Source organism: Cryptomeria japonica, chromosome 6, assembly GCF_030272615.1.
Source record: "Cryptomeria japonica chromosome 6, Sugi_1.0, whole genome shotgun sequence".
NCBI lineage: Eukaryota > Viridiplantae > Streptophyta > Pinopsida > Cupressales > Cupressaceae > Cryptomeria > Cryptomeria japonica.
The window spans coordinates 159,213,769-159,227,093 of NC_081410.1; the positions used below are offsets into that span (position 1 = coordinate 159,213,769).

At 37.8% G+C, this 13,325-nt stretch overlaps 1 protein-coding gene across 1 annotated transcript in view; it reads right to left on the reverse strand.

Annotated features, from left to right (window-relative positions):
- LOC131035123 (hydroxyphenylpyruvate reductase) overlaps positions 1-10,877 on the reverse strand; it is a 46,794-nt gene extending 35,917 nt beyond the window's left edge. The window contains exon 1 of the mRNA XM_057966765.2: positions 10,019-10,877. Coding sequence (XP_057822748.2) covers positions 10,019-10,447 — 429 coding nt within the window. The 5' untranslated portion in view covers positions 10,448-10,877. The remainder of the gene's footprint in view (positions 1-10,018) is intronic.
- Positions 10,878-13,325: the final 2,448 nt, after the last annotated feature.

Consider the following 13,325-nt stretch of genomic DNA (forward strand, 5'->3'; position numbering starts at 1 on the left):
TAAAAAATATTGCAAGTTTTTTTCCAAGTTTTCCTGAATATCACGATTTTTTGTGTTTGTAGGCGGATTTGTTTGGCGTTTTCATTCCGACGGCGGCCTTTTTTCTGTCCGTGGCAGCTAGGGTTTCATGCTTCAACAAAAATCACAATTTTAACAATCTAGTTGTTACGCAATTTTTCACCACTTCCTGCTGCCTAGGGTTTTTAAAACCCTTAGTTTATTTCCAACAGCCACTAATTTTTTCTGGGTCTACAAAAAAAAATTTGCCTAGGGTTTCTGCAACTTTGCCTAGGGTTTTGACCCTCTGTTTCAAGGCAAAATTTTATTCTGATTGTAGATTCTTGGTGGGTTTTCCGAAACCTCAACTGGGTCTTCGTCAAATTTTTCAGGGTCTTCTAAAAAAATTGTCTCGAAAACCGTGCAAGGGTTTCAATTTCTGCCTCAAAATCCGACTTGCAAAACTTGTTTTCATCTGCTGTTTTTTGTGTCTTGCGATTGGTCGCACAATGGAGGAATCGGACATGGTCGTCATCACTCTGAAAAGTTTGCCCAAATCTTATGAGCATTTCATCAAAACGCTCAATATCACTTCCACTAACGTCAAATTGAAGTTTTTCAATCTTTGTAACAAGCTTTTACAACAAGATCGGTGGCGCCAGCAAATTGGAAGCAGTACCAGTTCCACCTCCACCGAGCAAGCATTCTCTGCCAAATCTTCTGCTAAGAACAAAGGGAAGGCTCAATCTTCTCAACCGAAAGGCTCTAGTTCTTCTCAGGACAGCAAGAAGAAGAAGAACGTTCAGTGCAATTATTGTCATAAGTTTGGTCACATGAAGGCCAAGTGTCGAATTCGTTTGGCTTTTGAACAAAAGAAGCAAGGAGGGTCTCAACAAAAGGCAAATGTCACAGAGCACTCAGAGCAAAAAGAATTTGCATTCTATGTTTTTATGGCCAAGAGAACAGCAGATCCAATCCGCTCTTCTACCTGGTATATTGATTCAGGGGCTTCACGGCACTTTACTCATCATCAGGATTGGTTCACGAAATTTGAACCATTCTCAGATTCAGTAATCTTCGTCCGAGGAGAAGAGTACACAGTTGCTGGTAAGGGCACTATCCAAATTCACTCAAGAGGTAGAAATTTAATTTTTCTTGATGTCTACTATGTTCCAAGCATGGAACACAATCTCCTCTTCGTCAATCACCTCATGAGGCATTCTCCTCAATTAGATGGTGTCTTCAGTTCGTCCATCTGCAGCATTGTTGATAGGGAGACTCGTACTACAATCGCTATGGGACTTGAGGATCATGGTTTGTATAGACTTGCTAATTCCGACGATTCTCACGAGCATGCTTTGGTTGCTAGGAGTACATCCATCAAAACACTTTGGCATCAGCGTTATGGGCACTTAAACATGCACTATCTCTCTCAGTTATATCGGGAGGGTTTGTGGTTGCTAGTCTACCTAAGATCCAACCTCAAAATCATGGAGTTTGTGCAGCCTGTCATGCTGGGAAGCAACATCGGACACCATTCTCGGATGGCAATTCTTGGCGAGCCTCCAAGGTCCTTCAATTGGTTCACGCTGATGTATGTGGGCCAATGAACACTCCATCTATTACTGGTTGCAGGTACTTCTTGTTATTTGTTGACAATTTCAGTCGTAAAATGTGGGTGTATTTTCTGAAAAATAAATCAGATGTGTTCAGTACATTTCAGCAGTTTAAAGCCTTAGTTGAGAAAAAATCCGATTCTCAGATTGTCACTCTAAGGTCAGATAATGGGGGGGAGTTTTGTTCCAATGACTTCTCTACATTTTGTGCTACACATGGCATTAAACGCCAACTCACCACACCATACACCCCTCAGCAGAATGGTGTCGTTGAACGTAGGAATCGCACCATTACTGAAATGGCTTGTTCTATGATAGAACATCGCAATGTTCCTAAGAAATACTAGGCTGAGGCAGTTTACACTGTAGTCTATCTCCCGAATCGGTCACCTACACATGTCGTTAGGAAGATGACTCTTGAAGAAGCCTGGTCAGGACGCAAGCCTAAAGTGGGCCATTTGAAAGTCTTTGGTTCTACCGCTCATGTTTGGATTCCAGATGCCAAGCTTGCTAAGCTAGATTCAAAGAGCCAAACACTTATGTTTACTGGTTACAGCAACAACCACAAGGCCTACAGGTTGGTTGATCTGGAGACAGATCGTCTCATTTTCAGTCGTTATGTTGTGGTTGATGAGACTCCTAGTCCATTCATGCCTTCTACTACTCCTAGTCCTACGACTCAGTCTGTGCAAACTCTTGATGTTGGTGTTCGTCTTCCCCTTGGTTCCCATGATGGGAGGGCTTCAGAGCATTCTGACTCTGAAGATGAGGAATCTACTAATCCATCACCACCTGATTTTCCACAAGATTCGCATCCAGATGACTTTGTTCCAGCAACTCTAGGGGATGTTGTTCCTCCAATGCCAAATGTTGGTACTTCTACCCTCAGGCCTAAATGGTGGGCCAAGACAATAGGAGATCTTCATGATGATGAGCTTCTTGAGGATAGATCAGTTCTCTGCAAGAGAAAGCAGCAAAATACAGTCAACTTTGCACTTATGGCCAACATCCATAGCATTAAAGGCATTCCTGAGTAGGAAAAGGCTATGGAGATAGAATACCATAGTCTTCTAAAGAATAACACTTGGGTTCTTTCTGATTTGCCTCCTGGGAAGAAACCTATCAGCTGTAAATGGATCTACAAAGTCAAGTATCATGCAGATGGTACTTTGGATAAGTACAAGGCATGATTGGTTGCTCGGGGTTTTACACACCAGGAGGGGTTTTACTACGAGGAGAATTTTGCTCCTACTGCCAAGATGAGTACCATTCGTCTTCTTCTCACCATTCCAGCTCAATTTGGATGGAAACTTCACCAGATGGATGTTAAGAGTGCATTTCTCAATGGTGAGTTGCAAGGAGAAGTTTATATGACTCAACCTCCTGGCTTCAAGGTTCCTGGTAAGGAACATCGGGTTTGTAGATTGGTAAAAGCCCTATATGGCTTGAAGCAAGCCTCTCAAGCTTGGTACTTCAAGATTGATCAGTATTTGGTTGAGCATGGTTTTCAACGCAGTCCCTCTGACACTAATCTATATGTCAAACTCTCCGATGATGATATCCTTTTTCTTGTTGTCTACGTGGATGACTTGATCATTACTGGCAATTCAACACATTTGATTACAGCCATCAAACAGGACTTGTGCCAAGCTTTTGACATGACAGATTTGGGGCTTCTCCATTATTGCTTAGGTGTTGAAGTGTGGCAAACTGATGACAGTATCTTTATTTCACAGTCCAAGTATAACCGCAATTTGCTTGACAAGTTTCGAATGCAAGATTGTAAACCTGCTTCCACACCTATGGAGAAAGGGCTGAAGTTATCAACCAAGTTTGATTCATCTGCAGTAGATGAAACCGAATTCAAGCAACTAGTAGGCAGCCTCATCTATCTCACTGCCACTAGACCTGACATCAGTTTTGCTATCAGCTACATCTCTCGCTTCATGACAACCCCAAAAGTTGATCATTGCATTGCAGCGAAGCGAGTGCTGCCATATGTGAAAGGCACTTCAGACTATGGCATTCTGTATGGTAGGTGCAACGATCCAACACTGATTGGTTATACTGACTCAGATTGAGCAAGATCAGTGGATGACTGAAAATCCACTTTTGAGTACATATTCAGTTTGGGTATTGGTGCCGTCACTTGGAGCAGCAAGAAGCAACAAGTCGTGACTCTTTCCTCAACCGAAGCCAAATACCGAGGAACAGTCAAGGCTGCATGTGAGGCAGTTTGGCTCTGAAGGATGCTTTCTGACATGCAAATGCCGCAAGCAGGTCCTTCTCTCTCGTATACTGATAATCAAGGGATGCTCAAACTGGCCAAAAATCCAATCTTCCATGAACATACCAAGCATGTCGAGCTTCATTGTCACTACATCCGCAAGCTGGTAGAAGACGGATCAGTTCAGTTGCAGTATGATCAGACTGCATATATTCTCACCAAGTCTCTGAGCCCGGATAAGTTAGTAAAATTCAAGGGGCAACTTGGTGTTTTTGATAGATTGACCATTAAGGGAGGGTGTTAGAATAATAATTCCTTATATTGTTAATGGTCAATATTGTATTTAATGTGTCTGCAGTATTAGGTAGATAGAAGTAGGTATCATAATTAATGTCTACAATATTTTTGTAACCTCCATATATTGTAACTTTTTCCTCAGTTAATGAATGAAGTATTTTACCAATGAATCTGATTTTCACATTGCTTTATGTCTTACATGCCTCCATTATTTCATGCCTTATGTGTACACTTCGTGTTTATGTGTGTTACTTTATGCCTCATATGTATACTTTCTGTTACGTGTATTCATGTATACACTTCATGCTTTACATGTATTCATACCTTAAGTGTATACTCCATATTTTACGTAGATGCTTCTTGCCGTATGTGCTTCGTGCCCTTACACCTTATGCATATTCATGTGTATACTTCATACTTGATTCGTGCATAAAGTGTTTACTCTGTATGTGCTTCACATGTATGCTTTGCGCCTTTATGTGGCGTGTGCATTCCGTGCCTTACATGTATGTATGTGTATTGCTTCATGTATTACTTATGTTTATGCTTTAAGATATCTACTACAAGCCTTGTATGTCTTCATGCAATTGCTTTATGCTTTCCAAGCATTTATGACCATGCTTCATGTGTATCCATGGATGTGCTTGGATCGTATGAGATTGCTTCGTATATTTTCAGCATGAATGCTTCTGTCTTGAATAGATGCTTCATATCTAACATATCTCAACATGATTACTTCATGTGTGTGTGCCTTCCTTGAATGTATGCCTTACAAGTACTTATAAATGTTTAAGGACTATACTCTAAATGGGGTGCATGTTTTAAATCACCCTAGGCCCATCTTTTGCAAGCATGAAGGACAACATAATGGACTATTGAAACCTATAGGAGGGAAGAATGTCTGAAAGCACAATTGCTCAAGCCATGAAGTGATAGTAAAGAACTTGAGTTTGCCTATAAATTGTCATTAAAGGAGGAAGGAAAAATGTTGAGAATGACGTCAAACAAATATGAAACTAGCCATCCAATATATTATATATGCATACAAACAGTATGACAAAAAGGGGTGACGCCATATTCCCGTAATTAGGTTTCATTATTCACTTCTATTTGGTAACTATAATATCAATGAATTTCTCATTTAAGGGTTCAAGATCCATACTCTAATCATTGATGTCAAGTCTAGCTATGATTATTAACCTTCCGGTCGTCATCTAGACCTATTTAATCAAAATCAAATTAATACACCCTTTATACAAAATTTATCTCACCCATTGTGTTGTCTAAAACTATTGAAATAAAATATTCATCCAACAACTTATAGAGCAAGAAATTCAGACATATATGTATCCCTCTCATGAACAGTATGTAGTGATAGAATAAAACCATCAGTTGGGGTTTCCTTAAATTCACTTCCACAGTCATAAGTGATACTTAATAAATTTCTGTACCAAAAGTCATATTCAAAGTTGCATACAGACCCAAATTGCATGCAGTAATCTGTCACTAATTCAAGCTACTTTATGAATAGTAAACAGTCAAACTCACAATATTGCACTTCTATAACTTATGTCATGAAATCTCCATTTTATGATGAGTAGTTAGCATGATCATTTCACAATTAAGGTCATAGATGTGTGTCATGCTTCTAATCTTCATCCAATATGCAAACATAGGGCCAACTTAATCAGTTTTGCAAAATACAAGACCGCCTTGATCCTTCTCTCTGGAAGATGAGAGAAAACTTATCTTAAATCCTAGGCCTTGGCAATCACCAACTCATGGTTAAGAGATATTGGGAACATTATAAGTCCAACAACCTACTAATACAAGTTTGTTTAAGGACAAGCAAATTTTGGGAAGGGCGGACAGTCATGTCCCCGATCAGGTCAAAATGAATAACATAACAGTATTCACTATCATTGGTGAAAGTTTAAGAACACAGTCATTATTATGTTAAGATTTTCAATAGTGACCAAATAGAAGTAAGGCAAACCAAGTCATTGTTATACTTAGTTAAGCCTAGACCACGATCAGTATTAAATATCATACTGCAACGATCATAATATATATGTGTGCAGCAATCTTCCATCAAGATGACGAATTCCCTTCATAATGGCAGTTAATCTTCATCATGCAGTGATTCATGCTAATGTGGAGATCCTTTTAATGATAGCGATTTGTCAGCGATTTGTATTTACCAGCAAAGACAACAAACTATTTAAGGAGATAACCATTTACAAAACGGCAATGAGAATAATTAATAATTAATATAAACAAAACACAAAATCAACAATTAAATATAATGAAAAGATGACCGACTTTCCTAATAATACAAAGCAGGGATAGTAGTCAAGGGTTGCGGTTTGTTTAACAAAAGGTAATTACATATGTCAACAAAGAGATGGGACCTGTTGTGGGATGTGTCTATTTGGTTGAAGGGCGATGACTATAAGGAAACCATCTCTCTTGAGAAAGATATAAGATCCTATTGAGAATGGGAAAGGAGTGGCATCAAAAGAGATAAACAAGGAAAGACGTTAAGTCTGCATCAAGGAAAAATCAGAATTAATTAATACCAATATCAGAACAGCAGAAAGGGTACGCTGTATCATGGCTGCATATTTTTATTCCATTTATGTCATAGTAGATCTGCATTTATATAATATTTATTTATCCATTGATATCATGTCAGATCTGTATTACTATATGTACATAAATGCAATATAAATTATTGTATACATTATCAATAAGACTGCATTGCATATATCAGATTTATACTTAGTTTATTGTACTTTCATAAAGCATAAAGATTATTATATTCATGACTCCATCTTAATTCATTTGCTAATGCCCTTGAGTGGATAGGTTGGTGTGTGCAAGGAGGGGCGAGCAAATCCTCACAAGTGATGGTGAGCCCAAGATAGGTTAGGGATGGGGTCCTGAAACCTTGAAAGAGCCTCCTTGTAGATTGGTGGCAGTGCCCTATGACGTAAATCCTCATCCCTCATTAAGGTTGGTAAACAAGTTAAGATGGGTCTAAATATAATAAATATTGAATGCATTACAAATAATAATTCAATCATTAGTTTAGTGATATGAATTAAAACATAATAATGCATAGTAACGTATGTCAACCTTTGGGAAAATGGCAGACCCTAGCAGGGGACATTACATATTGCATTATTACTAATCAGTTAAGAATTTTGCATATACATTGGTCATTTGATTATTATTTTAACTTGCAGGTGTTTGAAAAATCATCCATTTCCTAGAGTTGTTCAATTGAGGACATTACATCTCTAAAATTGATGATGATTAATCTAGACTGGAGTAGATGGCCTAATTGTAATGTCCACACTTTGAAATACATTTAATGGTAAATGATGATAATAAAATTAAAATAAAAATATAAAAGAATATAATTAAATTCTAATTAAGTTAATAAATGGTCGAAGACATGAAATGAAAAGTTGTTGTGACTCCCTCAAACATGAGAAATAAAAGGGAGAAGAGAATCTCATTTGAGGGGGATAATTTGGGAATCAGAGGTGCAGATCTAATTTAAATAAAAGTGCAGATCTGATTGCGAAAGGTTGTGTCCCTTTCAAAGGTGCAGACATAATTAAGAGTTGCACTCTTTCAAAGGGTGCTGCTGATGGTGAAAAGGTGTGCCTCTTGCCAAAGGGCATACATGATGAAGAGGTGTGACCCCACCCTCAAATTGAGAGATATGTAGGAAAGAAATCAAAGCATCCAGTGAGATCACAATCGATCAGATCAGATCAGAACTGTTATTAAGTTACAGGCAGTAACATCTTTGTTCTTGGTTGGGGATGTGCTTAATATGTATGCTTAATATATGAACCCTGATAATGTTCTTATGCAGAATTCAGTAGTAAAATTAATATAGACTGCAATATGTATGACAGTAATACTTAATTTCATATATATTCATAACACATGAATCAGTTGGAGAGAAAAAGACTGCACTCAGAATTACATCAAAATCACAGACGGATCAGACTTAAAGACATAGACCTTCAGAAAGCCACACCGAAACTGACTGATTGCTTATAACAGCTTCTGGGTATGATTACCAGTGAATTCCTTATGCAGATAGAAAACACATACAAATAGATTAATATGCATATATATACAGAAGTTTGATCTACACTCTGATCTAAATGAAAAAAGAATCAAAAGGGAGGATACTTTAGTAGAACGGAAAACAATAAAGGGATTGGCAAACTGTTTTCCCTTTAAGAAGATAGAGGCGTCCTCTTTCTAACCGTCCCTTATCAATTGAGAATAGTAATCTAGGGCAAGATTTAAGGCAATCCCAAAAGGGGACATTACACTAATGTGAGCATTGTTGAAAGAAAAGTTATAAACAAAAGATCCTTGATGATGATTGTTGGTCCACTGTGAGGTAAGAGACTTCTGACTTTATTATTAAATTTTTATTAATTTATTAATGCTTGCAACTTGATAATCTTATTCATATTGTGTATTAGCATTCACTCTTTGTCATTTGAATCTCATAATCTTGTTCTTTTTTTAATTTTCTTTTTAAAAATTTGCTCTTTCATCTCCTGTTGTAGATGCTACTAAATATGCTGATACAAATTGTCCTAGTCTTGGAGAGATTTTTGAGACCCTTGACAACATGCTTGGGTAGATAAAGCAAGCAATTTATAATAGGGACCCTATATTAGGATCATATGAAGAGCATAATAGACACATTCTAATGCAAAGATGGAACACTATGAAAACTCCACTTCATATGGCAATCTTTGCTTTAGATCCCAATGGTTTTAACTTTTGCCAACAATATTGTGCCCTCATCCAAAACCAAAACAGAGTGGCACTCATTCATGAACTGACTACTATTGGTCACAAATATTACCAGAGTTAATTTTTTTAAAACAGTGTCATGCCACTTGGAGATATTGGATAAGCCAAGGTCAGCACTTGTTCCCAACCAAACCTGCAGTTACTTTAAAATGATGCCTGTGAATGCACATAGTAAGTAATTTAAAGTACTGAAAAAAATCTTTATCAAATGCATGGCCAATGTTCTAGCACGTGTCCAACTGAAGTGTGTGCATGTTTGTATCTCATCAGAACACTTGGACAATGCACTTGGGTATCCCTGATGAGAAAGTTTCACAATAAATAGGCTTACTACAACATCTCAGCCGAGCACGCTGAAATCAATCTAAATATATATTTGATATGTCTTACGGCCCACAATGAGCTCAGCAAAGAGCATGCAGGAGAAATACAAAGCCGTTTATGGACATTCAACCGTCCTAGACAGGAGAGATTAGTGTTGCCCAGATGGTGACAAGGAATTCCCAACATAGTCCAAATTGAGAAATCCCAAAAGATCAACGAAATAAAAAACATAAGCCCAGCTAATTCCCGACTCTTCTATCCGTAATCATTTGTCTCTAACGAATCTAGAACCTAATATCTTACAAATTACCTATCGGTGACTTCGAAAATCCCGTACACACGAATGTACATGCAGAACATGAAGTTAACCAATGATCATCCGCGCTATTCTACAAGATGTTTTGTGGTGAAACCTGTTGTAATTCCCCACAAAGAACTGATGATAATAGTAATTATTACTTTTTGACCTAGTGGGTATTCAATTGTCTCTCCTTTTATTAACAAAATTATAAATTCTATTGAATGGGCCATTTGACCTGACATTGGCAGAACCCATGGAGAAAACCCAATTCAATACAACATGACTAACTTAAACCGCATTTAATTCCAGGACTCATGTACCATTATCTGAACTGCAAACCAGAAATCCAGAAAAAGGGCAAGATTGTCCTTACACTAAAAATTGACAACGGCAACTCACCTTAGTAGTGAGCTTGTACTCTGCTTTAGGCCACAATCCTTGTCTCACATATCGATCCGCTGCACAAACCTGTCGTAGCGTGCAGAGCATCAAACCTATGGACAAGTCTGCAACATCATCAGTCAGGACATCTGGAGTGTTGGTGACGGCTATTTTCTTCTTCTTGCATTTGACCAAATCCACTTTGTCCAGACCCACACTAAATGTGGAGACAATTTCCAACTTAGGAAGTGACTCAATTAGCTCTGCATTGGCCCCCGCAGCAGTACCGCAGACGACTGCTTGTATTGAATCACTATGCTCGCCCAAAAAAGCCTGTTTATCATCAGCTTCCCATGGTTTATATACCCTAAATCTACTTTCAAGAGCCTCCAAGAGGTATGGCATTACAGGATAGACCATCAACACACCAATTTTTTTCGCTTCCATGTCTGAAAGTTCAAAATCGCAGAGCCCACCAACTTGAGCGCCCAAATGAGATGCCTGACTATCCCTTCGTATTCACAATGTAAAATAAAACACAATCTATGGCATTTACTGGATGTAGTACCGTTGTTAATTAGATTAGGGATTGGGATTCGTACTCTAAATTAACACAATTTTTGAGAGTCTGATCTGCAGTTAGTGGTTATGAATACAGTTGAGCCCACTTTCCAAGAATTTCGTTGATTTTTACGGTGATTTGCCAAACAAAAACGAAATGTTGCTTTCAAATTTGAACTGGCCAGGTCGACATTGGAATCGAATGCTGAAGTGCTTGACAAAAGTATAGGTCAGTGCGGAATTTGTTCGTAAGAGATTTGTCATCATATAATGTCAACCACGATCTTCATATAAATTCGGTGACGTTCAGGGAATCTTTGCAATGAGACCACTTTACAACCATACGTTAGCCGAATAAATCGAGGATCAAGAGAAGTAGCAATGTTATGGACATTACAATAGGATATAATAGAATTGAATTTATTTATTTTAACCTTTCTAAGGTCAAATAGGGGAAGAGCATAGTAGTTGAGCATATATCAATTGTTGTGAGGGTTGTTGATACCTTTTGTTCCAAAAATTGAACAAATAAAATCTATTGTTTGAAACATAAAATATCACTTTTTGTTAGGAAATGTACCAATAGTTGTTAGGAAATGTACTAATATTGTAAGAAGTAACCAATAAGGGATGCCATATCAGCTACACAACTATTGGGGCCTCTTTTGCACGCCTATTGGTCTCACTTTTTTTTGGTGTTGTTTTGGACACCTTGGTAAAAAGCATGTTGTTGTGGCACCATACTTAATGATGTGGTGTTGAAAGCTTAGTTATAAGCAAGGAACTTGCCAAGTAAGCTACTTTAAAAAAAAATGGGAGTGATTTGAAATTTCCACGTAAGATTTTGAGAAGCGTGAAGTTAGGGTGCTCAACTACTGGTGCTCTTCCCCTATAGTTTATGGAACAGCTGATGGTAGGATGTGATGATTTTTTTTTTTTAAGTAATTTAGAATTTCATAAATTTAGGTGTATTTGTTTTTTAAGGTGGTAGGAAGTAGAATTTTTTTTGAGATTTTTTCGTTTATAGATGTGTTTGTGTCATGTTCTTAAATGAACAATTTTGTTTATATTTCTTAAAACTAAATGGGCACCAAACTTCAATCTAATGAACTACAGATTGAAGACAAAACTAGTATGGATAACATTGGAAGAACTTCCAATTAAGTATTGGAACTTTGAAGCTCTAGTCATGATGGGTGATATCTTAGGCACATTCATGGGTGTTGAGGAGAATTTCATCAATGGAAGAGTGGGTTTTAAACCTCAACTGCTTGTGGAGATGCCCACAACTAGCAAAGATGTGGACGATCTAGAAATAATAACAAAGAATGGGAAATGGGTTCAAAAGACTAAGATTGACAAGGAGCATAATGGAGGAAGATGCCTTATGCACAAGCATTTGGAGCCTAGCTACTCGAAAGTCCAACAACTAGAGATTAAGGAAGAAAACCCTAACCCTACCCCATTGAGAGACAATAAACATCAAACATCCCCCGCCTCACAAGAGAAAGCACAAGCTGAGGTTAGAAATTTTTTAGTTAACGATTGGTTAATAAGGTTAAAACAATCTTGGTTGGAAAGGAGCAAGGTTCCAACAAGAAGAGGAAGCTAGAATTGACACATAACAAGGGATACAAGGAGGATTGCTCTCTTATGAAAGACACGCAAGAGGCAAAGAAAATGTGTTATAATGAAGATAACGAGTGTTTCATCGGGCCTCAAGATGAGGTCAATTTGGAAACTATGAGACAAGAGGAAGATGTAAATTTTCAAGGAGATCACATCATGAAGAATTTGTAGACTAAGGAAAATATAGCAACATTAGTTCAAATTGAGTTGAACATAGAAGTAGAAGACTTGAAAGAGGCATTGGTTTAGGAGGAAATAGATAGGATACTAGTCCAAATTGTGCAAGATTTGGGAATAGAAGGTGTGGAACAATGAGAGGAACAATTAATGGAGGAGACCTATGAGGCAATGGACAATGTGATAGCAAATAAGGATTTCCTTGAAGAGGTAGATCTTGTCCCAATTTTGGGCCAACCACCATTGGAAGGATTTTTGGTGGAGAGCATGGATGATGAATAGATGATGGAAAATGAACAATATCTCATTTTTAAGGATCTAGAAGACCTAAACACTAATAGTAAAAGGGAAGATGGTGATGAAAAACTAGGCCTATGCCAAGCCCTAGCCACAAAAATTGCACTTGATTGTGGACAGAAGAGGTTTCAAGGTAGAGAATCTCTCAAGGAAATGTGGACCGTGGACGGAGAGGCCAAAGGCCAAACTAAAATTTCATGGATGCTAAGATCAGAGAAGAGAGCTTCCCTTCCCCAGGGATTATGAGGCTCATAAAATGGAATGTTAAGGGCCTCAACACCCCTAACAAATAGCACTTGGTCGAGCACGGACTAAAATTCTGCTAGGGATCTATTATTTTGCTTCAAGAAATAAAACTGGCCAACGTTGATTTTAATTTGTTCAAAAGGAAAATTAAAATATGGATTGGTGTTTTTGTGCATGCATAGGGAGCCTCTAGGGGCTTAACTATACTATGGAATCCTTAGACTATGGATGTGGATAAGCTAGATGAGGGTATAAATTGGGTAAGTTGTATGGTCAGGAGTCTTTGTTTCAAATTAAACTTTGTTCTAATCAATATATATGGCCCAAATGTTTGCATAAGAAAAAGACAACTTTGGATGAAGCAAGATAGGTTTACTTCATCCTTGTAGAATCAACAAATCCTTTTTGGAGGGGA